Source organism: Mauremys reevesii, linkage group 8 (assembly GCF_016161935.1).
Source record: "Mauremys reevesii isolate NIE-2019 linkage group 8, ASM1616193v1, whole genome shotgun sequence".
NCBI lineage: Eukaryota > Metazoa > Chordata > Testudines > Geoemydidae > Mauremys > Mauremys reevesii.
Genome location: NC_052630.1, coordinates 36,743,895 through 36,761,810, shown reverse-complemented (window position 1 = coordinate 36,761,810; position 17,916 = coordinate 36,743,895). Strand labels below are relative to the sequence as shown.

At 48.9% G+C, this 17,916-nt stretch overlaps 2 protein-coding genes across 2 annotated transcripts in view; both read right to left on the bottom strand.

Moving 5' to 3' along the window:
• The window catches only part of LOC120370231 (protocadherin alpha-5-like), a 269,071-nt gene that overhangs the window by 147,617 nt on the left and 103,538 nt on the right, over positions 1–17,916 (bottom strand). The gene's annotated exons all lie outside the window — the stretch shown is intronic.
• Positions 10,306–12,708, bottom strand: LOC120370175 (protocadherin alpha-13-like). The gene is given in 2 exon segments (XM_039484472.1): positions 10,306–10,413; positions 10,415–12,708. Coding segments are annotated over 2 exon segments (2,343 nt in total). The 5' UTR covers positions 12,650–12,708.

Sequence of the window (17,916 nt, the reverse complement as noted above, 5' to 3'; positions counted from 1 at the left end):
TAAGAAAAAGGCTTTTAATTAAAGAAAAGAAAGGTAAAAGAAAACCCTCTGGGAGAGATTAGCATACCAGCTACTCTCACAGACAACAGATTCAAAACACAGAGGATGTTCCCCTGGGCACAAATTTAGTTACACAAAAAATACCCAAATTTGATAATTCCCTTAATGGTATCAAGACAAGTTACAAAGAAAATAAACATAAACATATTTATCCCTTTCTAAAACTTACTACTTTGATAAGAGGCTGGTTCCTTGATCTTTTTCACTCTGGCTGAAACTGAAACTCTAAACAAAGGAAAACTTTCCTCCTTCCTTTTGAAACATCTTGTTCCCCCATTGGTTCCTCTGGTCAGGTGTCAGCTAGGCTAGATGAACTTTTTAACCCTTTACAGGTAAAAGAGGCATTAACTCTTAACTATCTGTTTATGACAAGCTGTTTTGAGTTTACTAATGTAAAAATTGCTAGTAACTTTCTGAAAGAGAATGTACCTCAGGAAAATACACATATCTTATGGAGTTATGAATGAATGTGTATATTCCAGGCTGCACTGCTAATCATGAAGTTGAACATTGACTCAAACAAGAATGGAGTCATCTAATTACTATATTCTACAGATGTTGTTGTAGCCACCTTGGTCCCAGGCAGGGGCGGCTCTAGGCACCAGCGGGCCAAGCGCCCGCTTGGGGCGGCATCCTGGGGAGGGCGTCATTTGGCTCCGGTGAGCGGGCGCCGGCATGCCCAGTCCACGGGAGGGGGGCCGGGACGACGCTGCTGCCTGCTGCCCCTGCGGCGGTCCCCGTCCCCCTCCGGCTCCTCCCCGAGCCATTATGTCGGGGCGGGGCGGAAGGCGGCGCGCGCGCGCCGCGCTGGCCTTGGGGCTCTAGAGCCGCCCCTGGTCCCAGGATACTAGAGAGACAAGGACCAACTTCTCTTGGAGAGAGAGACAAACTTTCCAGCTTTCAGGACCTGAAGAAGAGCTCTGTGTAAGATAGAAAGCTTGTCTCTTTCACCAACAGAAGTTGGTCCAATAAAAGATATTACCTCACCCACCTAGTCTCTCTAATATTGTAGAGAGACATGCAGAGTGTCTTCACAAATACTTTATTTATAAGTATGAGGAAGTAAGTGAATTAAAATATTTCTGGAAGAAGGGCAATTCATTCTAAAACTTTTCATGCTTCAAAACAAACTGGTTCTTTATTTTTAAGAGGCAAGAAGGTGGCAACTTTGGGGAGGAGGGCCTGTTCTCCTTTATCTTCCTCAAATTACAATCAGAAGTACTGTAAGTGTTTAACAACTTTTAAAATATTAAGGGCTGTGTTACTCCAACACTGAAGTAAATTAATTACTTTAGTATAAAATAGGAGTAAAATAATGGTGAATCAAGCCCTAAATCTTCCCTGTGAAGTGATTGCATTCCCTAGATGATTCAGAGATCTACTCCTCTAACACCAAACTCTTCTCCATATTCAGTTTTCCATATCCAGCAGTCAGTCAAATATATTTTCTTGGATTTCATGTCACTGTCTCAAACTACAAAACTGACAAACCCATTATCCTTCTCTGATGTTATCTAAATAAAATATGACCATATAGATCATTGTTGCAACCACCATTACATATTTGCAGCAAATATTATACAAAGTTTGTTGAGTAAGATGTCTATGAAAAGGTTATGGTTTTCTGGTTATGATTATGCTTTCTGTAACCATGTATCATTTTTTTATTTGAAGTTATAAATATTGGCTCTATACCTGATGTTCAAATTAGCCAGCACATCATGGAGGGACTATTCAAATTGAGTATCTCATCAAAAGAACATTTAACTGACAATGGACCATGGGAGATGCCTATCTACACTTACTGAAATTTCCTGATGTGACTAAGTGAAATACATGAACATGTGACTTGCCCATGTGACTCTAAAGTTCTTCTTGTTGCTGTAATTTTCCACAGTAAGAACAATGGGTTTCCCTCCGCATGGCAGAGAATATAAAAGGCCCTGGAAATCAGGGCCACCCAGAGGATTCAGGGGGCCTGGGGTCCTCGGTGGCAGGGAGCCCTGCTTCGGCGGTAATTTGGCAGCAGGGGGGTCCTTCTGCTCTGGGACCGGCCACCAAAGTGCCCCAAAGACCTGTGGCAGGGGTCCCCGCCGCCGAATTACCACCGAAGATCCGGCACTTTGGCAGCGGGTCCTGGGGTGGAGGGACTCCCCACCATGGGTCTTCGGGGCACTTCGGCGGCGGGTCCCGGCAGGGCCGGTGCAAGGATGTTTCGTGCCCTAGGCGAAACTTCCATCTTGCGCCCTCCCCTGTCCCCGAGCCCCTGCCCTAAGGTGCCCCTCCCCACAGCAGCTCCCCCCCTCCACTCTGAGGGGGCCCCCCTGCGGCAGCTCTGCACCTCCACCCTCTGCCCTGAGGCACCCCTCCCACCCCAGCTCACCCCTGCTCCGCCTCCACCCCAAGCACGCCATCGCCGCTTCACTTCTCCCACCTCTCAGGCTTGTGGTGCCAATCAGCTTAGGCGCTGCAAGCCTGGGAGCCGGGAGAAGTGAAGCAGCCACAGTGTGCTCGGGGAGGAGGTGGGGCAGGGGTGAGCTGGGGCGGGGAGTTCCCCTGCATGCCACCCTCCTGCCCCCTTACTTGCTGCAGGCGGCCCTCCCTGCGCTCCCCTGCCCCAGCTCCCTCCGCCTAAATGCCAGCGGCGACCGGGGCAGCCGAAGATCCGGCCACCGCGATTGCTGCCGAAGAAAATGCTGTCCCCCAAATCCTAGCGCCCTAGGCAACTGCCCAGGTTGCCTAAATGGTTGCACCGGCCCTGAGTCCTGGTGCGGAAGGACCCCCCACTGCCGAATTACCGCCAAAGACCTGGAGCGGAAGAAGCTCTGGGGGCCCGGGCCCCGCGACAGTTTTCTGGGGCCCCTGGAGTGAGTGAAGGACCCCGCTCCAGGGCCCTGAAAAACTCTCGTGGGGGCCCCTGCGGGGCCTGGGTCCTGGGACAAATTGCCCCACTTGCCTCCCACTCTGGGCAGCCCTGCTGGAAACACCTTCATTTTGTCTTTAATCCTGCTTCTTACCTCTGGAGGAAGCTTGCTCTAAACTGAAGCTCTGAACAAAGGACTGAATGACCCATCCAAGCTGTGGATGTACTCCAGAGACTTGACTTAAGCTGGCAGTTTATTCCGTCACTGCTACAAGCCTGAACCAAGAAGTTTTCCATTACTGTATGTAATTGATTCCTTTAACTAATTTTAACTCTTGCCTTTCTTTTTTCTTTCTTTCTTTCTTTCTTATAAATAAACCTTTAGATTTTAGATACTAAGGGACTGGCATCAGCATGATCTTTGGGTAAGATCTAAGTTGTATATTGACCTGGATGTGTGGCTGGTCCTTTGGGATCAGAACTTATTATTTGATGAAACTGATTGTAAAGAACCACCCATCTCTGAGTCCAGTGTTTTTGGTGGTGATATAAGAACTGGAATGACTGAGGAAACTGCCTTTATGTTTTCTTGTTAGCTAGTGTGGTGAAACAGGAGTTTACTTTTGTGGCTGGTTTGGTCTATCTTATAAAAGAATAACCACCAGTTCAGACTCAGAACTTCAAGGCAATTTTTTAGTCTCCGCCTCTTCTCCTCCCCTTTCCAGCCCCTCCCTAATTCTTGTAATTTCTTTCTATTTAATATCATCAATATCTTCCCTTCCCTCACAATTCCCACTTGCAAAGCACTTGTTCAGGCCTTGGCATTTTTTCACCTTGATTTATGTAACCTTTTCCTCTTCAACATCCTTACCTCTGACTTTGCATTTCTGCTTCAAAATGCTACTTCTTACATTATCTTCTGCTCTCCATCTATGTCAGTCCTTGCATCTCTTCATTATCTTCCTACCTCATAGTAAATAAAATTCAAGATCCTCATCCCTATTTCCAGCCCTACATAATCTCCCCCATGTTGTTTCCTTATCCCCAACTTTTCCACTGCACACTTCACAAATTGCCTTTTCTACTGAACTCCCTCACACTGTTTGCACCACTATTCATGCTGCCATTAGGCTTTGAACAGTCTCCCACTACTTGTGCGCCAAAGACCTTCTTTTCCCTCCCTTCCTCTCCATTTCTTCAATAAATCCTTCCTACTTTCATTGTTTAGTTAACAAAACTCCCTAATCCTCCATTTCTCCAGTTATTATGCTGTGTTTTGTCTTGACCTCATTTGTCTTTTCTATGCTATTCTTAATCTGGGTTTGTGATATCTACATACTATTTTGAAGCGTTCACTAAAATGCATAGCCAGTCAGACAGATGGACAGCCTATAGCTATCTATGACAAGAAACATATCTAACTCTATGTTTAGACAAGGGCAGGCTCACTCCAACATTAAACTCATTTGCCCTAAAAAAGACATATCTTCAGGCTGAGATGTAAAAAGTTATATACAAGTTTCATATATATGATGTGGCCTAGTACCAGGATTTCAACTTTATGGGGCTCAGTGTGAAAGGAAAAATACAAGTGATAAATTTAAAATATATCTAAAAACACTTAAAATAGATTTTTCTAGATATAACATGTCACTATTTGAAAGACCGATACCTTGGGCACTTCCAGGGCTGCTAGCACCAGCTGTCCCACTGGAAAACAAACAATTCATTTTCTGAATAATAAGATGGGTGAATTTCAGTTCCTCATATTAAATGAGGAATTGATATAATAGGCATCACAGAAACCTTGTGGAATGATTACTGCTGGGGGAATTCTGCATCACTGTGCATGCGCAGAATTAATGTCCCCCTCAGATTTCTTTACTTCCCCACAGAAAAATTACTTTCTGACAATGAAACAAAGGGAAACTTCAAGAGCAGTCATGTACCACTCCCTGGCTGTGCAGGTACATTGTTTCAGGCACCCCAGCCAGTGGCTCTTACCCTGATCCGGGATCAGCTGCTAGTCCTGGAGACAGGAGAGGATGGAACTTCCTGAAAGGAGTGGCTGGGGCTATGTCAGACCCACCCCCAGAAACTGCCCCCAGCTTCAGGAAGCTCAGCATACTCCCCTGCTTCCTGCCCGCATCGCTCCTCAGCTGCTGGGGGAGGAGTCACTGTACAGGAAGCTGCTCCCTCATCTACCCAACCCCTGTGCATCTGGACCTCCCATGCCCAGACACCCCCATCAAGTCTCATCCTGTACACCCAGAACCCCCTAGCCCTCCATATCTGAACCCTACCCTATTGAACCTCAACCCTTGCAGATGGAGCCCCCAGCACCCAGACCCCCTGCCTCTGGACCCCCACCATTGCACCCAGACCACCCCCCATTGATCTCCCTGCACTCAAACCCTCATCCTGACAAGCCCCACCCCCTGCACCATCCTGAGCCCCCACAACCAGACCCCCACACCACTGACCCCCAATTAGCTGCACCCAGACCCCCACCCCACCAAGCCCCACTCCCACAGTACCCAGACCCCCTGCTACTAAGATGTCCACACCCAAACCCCTCTGCTGTGCCCCAACCACTTTCATCTGGAAGCCCTTGCAGTGTCTCATTGCCCCTGCACCTGGAACCCACCCAACAAGCCTCTGTGCATACAGATCCACCCACACATAGACCCCACACTGAGCTGCCTGCACCCAAATTGTCCCACACAGATTCCTCTCATACCACACCTGGATCCCCCCACACTGAACCCTCCCCCCCACACACACACACTTGGATCCTGCCTGGTTGAGCCTGCATGCCCCATACCTGGTGTGCTTGGTGCAGAGAGGCAGAGCCTGAGGGTATTTCTGGGGCAGGCCCAGGCCTTGTGCTGTGTCAGGGTCAGGTGCAGCCTCACCACCAAGTCCATGTCCCCAGGGTGGAGGGTGGGGAGGCTGCAGGGTGACCGCCCACCCTCATGCCGCCGGTGGCCTGTGCTCCCCACTGCCATGCTGGAGCCTCTACATTTATTTATTGACAAATAAAACTTGCAGAATTTTGCAGAATTTTAAAATAGTGTATGCATGATTTTTAATTTTTTGGTGCAAAATGTCCTCAGGTGTAAATGATGATAATCAATAGGACACAGTAATACCAGGGTACAAAATATATCAGAAGAACAGAATAGATCATGCTGGTGGGAGAGTGGCACTATATGTGAAAGAAAGCATAAAGTCAAATAAAGTAAAAATCTTAAATTAACCAAACCATACCATAGAATCTCTATGGATAGTAATTCTATGCTTGAATAATAAGAATATAGCAGTATGGATATACTTCCGACCACCTGACTAGGACGGTGATAGTGACCACCTTCACTTGTCGCGTGTTATTACTGATAACAATGATCTCTTCCAGACTATGTCCAGGATGGGAAAGCGCGTAGGTTCCGCTGTCTGTGGCCTGTTGGTACAGTTCATAAACGGTTCACTTGCCTTCAGTGTGATCTCACCACTCTGAGCATCCAAGGAGAAGACCCGTTTGGCTTTGCTGGAGCTTTTGCTGGAGGAGGAATAGGTCATGTCCCTGTTTGTGCCTTCGTCTAAATCAGTGTCGTGACATTGCAGCACCTGTGACTCCTGGGGCTCCATGTACACTGACTCTTCAAACTGAGGTGCCTTATCATTGCCTCTATTTCATGAACTTGGATGTGGGTGTCCCCGGAACGAGGGGGATTCCCACCATCCAGAGCTGTCAGAACCAGTGGGTGCACTGGCTGCTGCTCGCGATCAAGGGGCTGCTCTAGCCCCAGCCTGATTTGGTGCCATCGCAGGAGCCAGGGCTGGCTCCAGGGGTTTTGCTGCCCGAAGCAGCCAAAAAAAAAAAAAAAAGCCGTGATCACAATCGCGATCTGCAGCAATTCAGTGGGAGGTCCTTTGCGCTGACCAGGAGTGAGGGACCCTTCGCCAAATTGCTGCCGAATACCTGAACCTGCCACCCCACTCCGGAGTGGCCACCCCAAGCACCTGCTTGCTAAGCTGGTGCCTGGAGCCGGCCCTGGCTGGAGCTCTGTGTCTACCCCAAAATGCTCTTGAGGCTGAACTTGAAACTGCTGATAGAATTGGTACCGACGTCAGGATCGAGCGCTCCCGCCTAGCAAGAAGCGAGAGAGCTCGCAGCCACTAACGTCAGGGTGTGTAAACTAATTATTTAAAAGGAACATTTCTATCCAGTATTTCTACGTCTACCCCATACAGTTCCAAGGGAGTCTTTATCACCAGCTCTCCAACTCACAGAGTTGCTCTCGATCCCAGCGGTCACTCACCAGCAAACGCCCATTGCTTCCATTCAGAACAAAAATGCTTACGTGAGTCGTGCTCTGTGGGATACCAGCCGTGCTCTGTGGGATACCACTTGCGGAATATCCAGTCCCAGATCTCTGGCGATGCCTACTATATTGAATCCAGCTTCTGAGTCTTCCGGCACACCGTATGCAACCTATATGCAAGCATCTCCCAGATCGAGGCAGCTAAGAAGTGAAATAATTAATAGACTCAATGGCTTCCTACTGGAGCTGCGTATTTCCCCTTTGGAGCTAATTCTGAACTTAATGCCGGAGCCACATCTCCTTTGTAGTTTCATAACACAAGTCTAACAGACAGCTCCGCGATCCCTAGTGTCTGAAGCACTCGACTCCAGTACAGAGGTTGGGAAATACCCTCCGAGCCAGAGTCACTGCAACAGAGCGCTGCAGTCAGCTCTGAACGCCGTTCTAGCTTCAAAAATTATAGTCTTCCTCCCTGTTTACATCTTCCGGTTAACAGCGCCACCTACTGTCTAAAGGCATAACTGCACAGATGAAAGACTGCACCAACTGTTTTCAGTCAACATACAACTACAGCTGCAAAAATGTTTGATTTTTGGTCATACAGTGACTAGTGTTCCTGGGTCCTGAACTACAATGATTATTCATCTTGCGCTATTTTTCAAACACAATAGCTAGAGAAACAGGGCCGCCCAGAGGATTCAGGGGACCTGGGGCAAAGCGGGGGAGCTGCGGTGCACCCGGCGGCGGTCCGGGTCTTCGGCTGCATTTCGGCGGTGGAGGGCCCTTCAGTCAGTCCCCGTCTTCGGCAGCACTGAAGGGCCCCTGCTGCCAAAATGCTGCCGAAGACCTGGACCGCCGCCGGGCCAGGGCTCGCTGGGCCCCTGCAGGGCCCGGGGCCTGGGGCAAATTGCCCCACTTGCCCCCCCCCCCGCCCTGTAGAGAAATGCTAATATGTGAAGTAAATTTAAACATCGCTATTGCCTTTTATATTAAATATGTATCTGCCTGCCAAAACCGGAAGTACAGCAATCTGTGTATAACATGTTAATTTCTGAATAGCAAGCTTTGGGACATTCCTTCCTAACAAAACAACTGGCACAATTAAACACTCAAAGGACAAAGAATAACTAGAGGTGGTAATAGATTGATGATCTAATCACTGTTTCTTTGGATGGATGGATGGATGGATGGATGGATGGATGGATGGATGGATACAAAATTCTTTCCATTGTCAAAGGAGGTTACATTAGCATTTTAAGTAAACAGGTATGGGTATTTTCAACATATTCTATTAAAGTAGGTCAATAATAAAAGATCTCAGTTAATTCAGAACAGAAAACAAGCTAGTCGATTCTTAAAGATACATACAAACATTTTCTAAAACTGTATATCTGAAATAAATATTCTCTACATTGCTCAGTTCATTTTAGGGGTCAGAGTAGAGGGAGGAGAAACTTATGGAACTATGCAAACTCCTCCTCAAATCCCGACCCAAATTATTGCCAGCGACGTAGTTATCAATGTTCACATTTTCATTGTCATTAACAAGGATTCAGACTTAACAACCCGTTTAAATGAATGACGAATATGCCATCTTTTTTAATATTGGCCCAAATTCATGAATGTAATAACTCCACTGACTTTATTCAACCATGATACAGCTTGACATCGGAGGAATGAAACTAGGAATTAATTTACTCGCATTGTTTCTGTCTGCTTGTACAAATGTAGTATCTGCACTGGTTCACACTGGGAAGGTGTGCTTCACATTCTTAAGGACAAGAGCATTTTTTAAAAACAAAACCTTAAATTCTGCACAACCTGAGTCCCCAAAGAAACGCTGGTAGAGTGTGTCACTAAACACCATATGAATCTGACTCCTCTGCCTTTCAGTGCCAGTTAGATACTCATTGTTGAGTACTGTCTTGCTTTAAAAAGTTCTATAAAGTTTGTAACTCCCTCTTAGAAGCTTTAAAATATAATTTCTTTTCCTACAAAACACGGCAGTCTCTATTAGGAAAAAGCTTTTTCTCCTATGTTTCTAATGAAATGGAACTAAATATGGAACCCTTTGTTCATTGCCTTCCTGTGTATTGGCATCACCATATAGGACCTGCTGTCTTATTTAATTTCTTATGATGAATACATGAATGTGACTCACAATTTTAAAAACTTTTACAACACTATTACTTTTTTTAAGACCAGGATTGGATTTTGTGTCCTAAGAGTTTGTGCACATGTTGTTTAATTAGATGGTGGCAACAGCTGATTTCCTTTGTTTTCTTTCCCAGCTCTTCCCTGGAGTGGGGGGGAGGGAGTGAAAGGGCTTGAAGGTACCCCACGGGAAGAAATTCCCAAGTGCACTTTCCTGGGTTCTCAACAGGGTTTTTGCACTTGGGTGGTGGCAGCATCTACCCTTCCAAGGTCAGAGAAAAGCTGTAACCTTAGGAGTTTAATACAAACCTGGAGTGGCCAGTATTAATTTTTAGAATCCTTGGGACCCCCACCTTCTGCACTCAAAGTGCCAGAGTGGGGAATCAGCCTTGACACTGGGGTTAAACTACTCTCAGTTTAAATGATAACCCATTGGTCAAGTATTGATACTTCCAACTGTATTAACAAATTTCAGCATTTTAACCACCCCCAAAAGAGCATTTACATTCTACCAATGAAACATGCAGAGTTTGAGTTAGTCACATTTGTTAAATCATGGAATCACAAATAGCATATAGGTATCCTCATTGTTCATCACAAAGTATGTATCCAACTCCTGACATAGAAAAAAACAATGGATTTGACTATTACATAATAAACAGCTGAAACTAAGGATCATATCCGATTGTAGCAAAATTCATTGGGTGAGTCATTCTTGGTGTAATTCCCTTTATCTTATACCAGGAATAAATGTAGCCATTGATTTTCTAGTATTTTCGCTATTCTAAGGAATTAAAGAAATGCATAAGAACATATTCAATTGGGAAATAAATGAATTAGCCTTCCTTATAGATCAGGACTGACTTCAATGACTCACCATTCCAGATGCATTTGGTGTAAGCACTAGCCCCTTCCCTGCCTCTCCATTCTCCCAGGAGTTAGGAAAGTTGGGGCTGAAAACCATGAGATCATTCTTGGCGGTGCCTTCCCCTACACACAAGTTCCGGCTCTGGCGCTGGGAATAGGACCAACTCCCCACCTCGCTCGAGCACACCACTGTGGCTTTCCCGGGACCGCACATCACTTCCGGACCCGGGCGGCATCTCAGGCCAACGTACACGACAATCACCAGCACAAACAGTCCGGACACCGAGCAAATGGCGATCATTAAAGACACGTTCATGTCAACCAAGGGCCCTTCTCTCCCGCCCCTTGGCCTCGAGTCCCATTTCACAGCCTGGGGACTCTCCACCAGGGACAGGCTGACAGTGGCTGTCGCTGACAGCGACGGCTCCCCATGGTCCTTCACCAGGATCACGAGTCTCTGGCTGGGGCCGTCCGCCTCCTCCAAGGCCCGCGTCGTGCTGATCTCCCCGCTGTACACACCCACCCGGAAAGGCCCCGCAGCCCCGGGCTCCTGCACTTCGTAGCGAAGCCACGCGTTGTAGCCGGAATCCGCATCCACCGCTCGGATCTTGCCCACCACGTGCCCTGCGCCGGCCGACAGCGGAACCAGCTCGGGCCCGGGCGAGCCGCGGACGGAGCCGGCCGGGGACACTGCGGGCGCGTTGTCATTTGCATCCAGGACAAAGAGCTGCACAGTCACGTTCCCGCACAGCGACGGGAACCCGGCGTCCCTCGCGCTCACCTGGAACTGCAGCACTTGCAGCTCCTCGTAGTCAAAGGGCTGCAGGGCATAGATGTGCCCGCTCTCCGAGTGCACCGAGATGTAGCTGGACAGGGGCTGCTCTCCCACGCTTCGCTCCACCACCCAGTAGCTCACAAAGGCGTTTTCCCTCAGGTCCGGGTCCGAGGCCGACACGGTCAAGAGATGGGCCCCGGGCGGGTTGTTTTCCTTCACAAACACCGTGTAAACGGGCTGAGGGAAAGCGGGGGCGTTATCGTTCACATCCGCGATCGGCACCAAAATGCTGCTGCTGGCCGAGAGAGACGGGGCCCCTCCGTCTCTGGCTGTCACCACGAGCTTATATTCAGACACTCGCTCCCGATCCACGGCCTCCGCCAGCACCAGCGAGTGATAATTCTTAAAGGTGGAGACGAGCCGAAAGGGCAGGTTCGAGGGGATGGAGCAGGTGACTTTGCCGTTGTCTCCCGAGTCCCGGTCAGAGACGCTAATAAGAGCCACCACTGTCCCCGGGGGAGCGTCCTCCGGCACCGGCAGAGAAAGGGAAGTCACGGCCAGCTCAGGGGCGTTATCGTTCACGTCTAAAATTTCCACCAAAATAGTGCATTGTCCGACCATTGGAGGATTACCTCTATCCGAAGCCTGAACCCGAACTTCATATAAATTAGTATCTTCGAAGTCCAATTCTCCGTTGACTCTGATCTCTGCTGTTTCTGGAATTAGGCTAAACACCGCAGTTCCGCTGTGTGTCGCACTGCCGCGTAGCGAATATATAATATCTTTATTAATTCCATCATCCAAATCTGTGGCGTTGAGTTTGACGACTAACGTCCCATTAGCTGCATTTTCGAACAATCGGATCTTATAAACGGACTGATTAAACACAGGCGCGTTATCATTCACATCCAGCACCGTGATCACCAGCTGAACTGTGCCGGTGAGCTCCGGTTTGCCCCCATCAGTAGCAGTGAGTAATAAACGATGCTCAGGGGTTTCCTCTCTGTCCAGTGTTTTTTTTAATACAAGGACTAAAAACTCACTGTCTTCGTCGTTCTTTTGTACATCTAGAGTGAAATGTTCACTTGCGCTGAGTTTATAGGTTAGCAGAGAGTTTGTACCAATATCTGCGTCAGAAGCGCCCTCTAGTGGGAAACGTGAGTCCGGCGGTCTCGATTCTGAGATGCGCAGTTCTTCATTTACAGGGAACAGAGGAGCATTGTCATTTATATCCTGTATCTCCACTTCCACGTGAAATATCCTCAGGGGTTTGTCCACTATCACCTCCAGGTCCATGGCGCACAGGGGGCTCTGGCCGCACAGCTCTTCCCTGTCTAGTCGCGAATTAACAAACAAAACGCCGCTCTGCAAATTTACCTCAAAATAGTCTCTCCTGCCGCTGGAGACCATCCGGAACATCCGAGACACCAGCTCCGCCGCCTCCAGCCCCAGGTCCTGGGCCAGGCGGCCCACAAAGGTGCCGTGTTTGGATTCCTCCGGCACGGAATAACGGACCTGGCCGCTGCCCACCTCCCAGGCCGTGTGCAACAGAACCAGCCGCAGCAGCTGCCTGGTTACCAGGGAGTCTCGCCGGAGAAGGGCCATCGCGGACACGAGGCGGTTCTCGTTTATAAATCAGTGACTTGAAACGCCTAATTCCGTATGAATATCCTGGTGAGGGATCTCTGAAAGGAATGTCATTTAAATCCAGTCCTGTCACATCCGGGAGCCCGCCTGACGCGCTGACAGGCGGGATTTTCTGTTCTTCGGAGGGAGGAGCTGTGTGTTTCTTTCCTGTTAAAAAGCCTTTTTAGGCGACAGCGGCACCTTGTGTCTAAGACCTTTCCAGCTTTAAATATACAGAACATTACAGTTTTCTGAAATTATTTTTCTTTACAACCTATCTGAAAGATACTATTAGCTCTAGTCTTAACGTACTTTGTTTGGAAACAATGAATTGGTAGAATATGGAGATATCCTGATCTTCTCTATATAGCGGAAGAAGCAAAATAAATATGGGATACCTTAACCTTGGGAAATAGTCGTGATGTTTAAAACACAGACCTCTGGTCTAACATTGCACGTTTTTATTAGTGTGCTATAGGGGAGAGTCAAGCATTGACTGGTTAGCATATGATAATATTTTCCTATAGCCAAATAATATTATGAAAAACAGTAAAGCTTTTAGGCCAAAATAGGTATCTGTGGTAAGCTACTGTTGCCTTTAAATCTTTGAATAACATTTCAAAACCTGATTCTTTACTTTTAAAATGCTGTCATAAAATCCCTTTCTAGTGACTTATAAGCTCATATACTTTATATCTCTCTACATGTCTACAGAGACACTGTGTACCTATAAGAAACAACGTGGAGTCCTTGTGGCACCTTAGAGACTAACACATTTATTTGGGCATAAGCTTTCATGGGCTAGAACCATATATATATACACACACACATACATATACATACACACACGCACACAATCTATCAATCAATAAAAACATGTGGGAAAACGTTTAAGGGTAGTGAAACACTCATAACGCAAGCAACCTGGATTTGGTTTTTGGTTATTTGATGTGTTGTGAATGAAGCAAATTGTTCAATATTTATTTGTATCCTCAGAGTTCATTGACCATCCTGTGCAAGGAGGAAGACAGACACTTTTTGAACCTCTGCCTCATACATTTCACAACCCTGCCTCTTTCTCCATCCAACTTACACAAAGGAGACAATGGCCTGAAGGAGAAACTTTATGTTATAATGTAACCAAAAGTTATATTATAATGGTTACATACATGGCTCAGAGCTAAAGATGTGTGGGACCCCTTAACTTCCACATTTCCTGACTTTTCAGGGATTCTTTGGCAACCTTATAATTCCTGTGGAATTCCCTAGGTTTCTAAAAGAAAAATAATATAGTAAAGAAATGCAATCATATGGAACTATTTGTTGGGCAGGAATAGAATGGTCCGTCTGTCAAAATACCTGAACTCAATAAGGGAAGGGCTCCTCTGAAACCCAGCCTCCATGAGTGCAAAGTTGCCTAAAGAGCCCTGGCTCATTCGATGTAGATAAATAGATCCTATTAATAGATAGATATAATAAAACATGGCTGAAACCTTTCATACGACATATGGAATGAGACAGGCTCCTTTAGAGCTTTGCTTCCTTCAGTGTTCAACTTCACAGATCATACTCCATATACCATCCACAGGTAAAATGTGAAATTCCTCTCTACTTTCTTACATAAACATGCATAGAGCGAGTGGAACATAGTGAATCTTTATATTAAAGAGAATTTCCACTCAGCTATACATGACCACATACAGAGTGCCAATACAGACCATTCAAAGAATTATATACAACAAAACAAAACCAAACACATTAAAACACTGCACATGTGCACTGTGTACTTTAAACTGATTTTAACTGATCAAAGCTAAGAAGACTTTTGCCAGACCACTGAAAGACATATTTGATGCTTAAAGCTTACCTCTTAGTCAGATTTAAGTTTCTACCACCTCCTGCTTAGACACTACAGCTGTTCAAAAAATGTCACAAGTTTTCTTAATTATGGAAAAATATATTTTCCATTCTCTTTTCATTTGAAAATAGCTAAACCATTTTTGATTTTTCAAAAAAGAAAATGTGCTGAAACCAAACTTCCAGAATTTCAGTCCCTGAAGGAAAGTTTGGGGAAAACATAAGCAGTCAGAAAAGGCCTTAGAGAATGGAAACAAATATTTTAGGTTAATTTATATATAGGTGTTGCTACATATTCCATCTATTATATGTAAACATATCTCCATAATTGATATATGTATAAAACAGGTGAAGAAAGTGTATGGTGAAGGCATTCTGAGGGCATTTTAATTGATAGGTTGTTTTTTTTAAAAAGCACCACTATTCTTTTAAAAAATGCATTGAAATGTTTGCACTTAGTTCTAAAAGTATTGGGTTCCTTTGTCCTCTTTTGCTAAAAATGAAATTATTAGACTTTTGTTGCTCCAGCAAATCACTTAAAAACCCAGTTAGCTTTAAGCATGTCAGTGAATCTACTCAAGAGTTCAGTGTTCTTCGAGTGATTGCTCCTATCCATTTCAGTTAGGTGTGCGCGCCGCGCGTGCACGGCATCTCGGAACTTTTTTACCCTAGCAACACCGGCGGGCCGGCTGGCGCCCCCTGGAGTGGCGCCGCTATGGCGCATGTTATATACCCCAGCCGGCCCGTCCGCTCCTCAGTTCCTTCTTACCGCCCGTGACGGCCAGTTGGAACTGTGGAGTGCTCTTTGTCCTCCACTACCCTAGCTCTCGCTACAGGTTTTTTGTATATAGTTATCTTAGTACATATAGTTAGTTGTGATAGTTGTAGTTATAGTTAGTTTGTTAAGTTTAGTGTTAGGGTTAGGGGGGGTTTCCCTCCCTTTCCTTCCCCGGTGCGGGCTCATGCCCAAGGCACCGGGCTTTAAGCCCTGCGCAATTTGCCAGAGGCCTATGCCGATCAGGGACCCGCACGACGCCTGTCTTCGCTGCCTCGGCGAGGGTCATCGCACGGACAAGTGCCAAATTTGTTCCGCCTTCAAGCCGAGAACGCGTAAAGAGCGGGACAATAGACTAAAGCAGCTCCTTATGGAGGCGTCGCTGCAGCCCCCGGCACCGGCCGCACCGGCACCGAGAGCCTCATTGGTGCAGAGCGCACCGGCTGCTCCGAGCCGCTCCAGCACCGTGGCACCGCAGCCTCAGTCAGGCACTGAGAAGACCTGGCACCGATCTCTTTCGCCTGCCAGAAAGCGCAGACTGGCTAAGGCTATTGCTAAGTCCCGCGCGCAGGACTCAGCCATGACTATTGCGCCATCGGCGCCTCCCGCGGTGGCCGTGCGCCAAGCAGGCACTGAGCCGTTGACTCCGGCGCTGCAAGGCCCATCGAGTCCGGCACCGCCACGCTCCCCGGCACCATCCGCAGTTGAGCCACGGCTGCCTTCGACGCTGGAGACATTCTCTGCAGCCCGAGAGCTCATACAGCTCGTAGAGGCACCGAGCCTCCGGCCCCCGGCACCGCCGGTGCGGGCTGTACCATCCGTCGGGAAGCCGGCAATGATGCTCCGCCCGCCCTCCGCGGACCGCCGGCACAAGCGACACTCCCGGTCCCGATCACGCTCCCGGACCCGACGGCAGTCGCCTTCTTGATCTCGGCACCGTTCGCCGTCCCGGTACCGGTCGCCATCCCGCTGCCGGTCAGAGTCCCGGTACCATTCGTCATCTCGGTACCGGTCGCACTCCCGGCGCAGATCCAGGTCCCGATCACCGTCGCGTCGGCACCACCGGAGGTCTCCATCCTGGCGTCGTTCCCGACATCGCGATTCCCGCAGCCTCTCCCGGCACCGCAGATCCCGCTCCCGGTCGAGCTCCCGGCACCGGTCGAGCTCCTGGCACCGCGGTGACCAACGGTCTCGATCACCGTCCCGGTACCGGACGTACTCATGCCGTCCCTCGGTACCGTCTGCGGAGAGGCTACCGCCTTCAGCTGTGCAGTCTGTCAGCGCCTCAGCGCCTCCTTGGCCATCCCGCCCGGCATCAGTGGCCTCTGGTGTGGACAGCGCCGCGCATCTGCCACCGACCCCACATGGCAATCCTCAGGGGTCTCAACAGTGGGGCTTCTGGGTTCCATGGGCCCAGCATGAGGCAACAGGGGGTACCGTTTCCCCTGAGAGACTTAGCCGCCGAGCGCAGGGTCCCCGAGGCGACGGTTAGCCGGCCGGCTCCTTCTCCTCACCATGAGTCCCCCATTCCACCGGACCACAAGTCCGCCACGCTGCGCGATCCAACCGAGGCACAGTCAACAGACCCTGCGGTGGAGGCCGTAGTGCAGGGCTTGTCCTCTTCATCCTCCCCGGACGAGGCGGTGGCCGGCGCTTCAGCCAAGGATCCACCGCCTATTGACCTGAAGGCCCATCAGGACCTGCTTCGCCGGGTGGCGACGGCCATGGATCTCCCAGTGGCGGAGGTCCAGGAGGACGAGGACCCTATCACCAATGTGGTGGACGCGGACGCTCCCGTGCGCGTGGCGTTACCCTTCGTCAGGACAATTCAAAAGAATGCCACTACGCTCTGGCAAACCCCTGCATCCATTCCTCCCACGGCCCACGGGGTTGAGCGTAAATACTCGGTTCCCCCGACGGGATACGAGTACCTTTACACCCACCCGACCCCAGACTCGTTAGTGGTGCAGTCGGTTAATGACCGCGAGAGACACGGTCAACCTGCCCCCGCGCCTAAATCCAAGGATGCTCGGCGCATGGACCTGCTAGGCCGCAAGGTCTACTCGGCAGGCGGTTTGCAGATGAGAATTGCCAGTCAGATGGTCCTCCTCGCCAGGTACGTCTACGACATCTTGACGTCCCTGGTGAAGTTCACGGAGCTCCTGCCTTCAGCCTCCCGCCAGGAGTTCACGGCGCTGTTGGAGGAGGGCAGAAGGTCATCTAGGTCCTCCATCACGGCCGCCCTCGACGCTGAGGACTCCGGAGCTCGGACCTTGGCCTCCGGCGTGTCAATGCGGCGCATCACCTGGCTGCAGTCCTCTACCCTGCTGCCAGAGGTGCAGTATACTCTACAGGACCTGCCCTTTGACACACAGGGTCTCTTTTCCGAAAAGACGGATTCTCGAATCCAGACCCTGAAGGACGGCCGTATTGCAATCCGTACTCTCAGCATGCACACGCCGGCGACGCAGCGCAGGTCCTTCCGGCAGCAGCCCTCCCGGCCCTTTTATCAGCAGCGGTATCGGCCATACAATAGTCGGCGACCGGCCCAAAATCGCTGTCGTCCCTCTGGCAACCGCCGTAACCAGGGCCAGGCCACTTCCAAGGCCCCTCA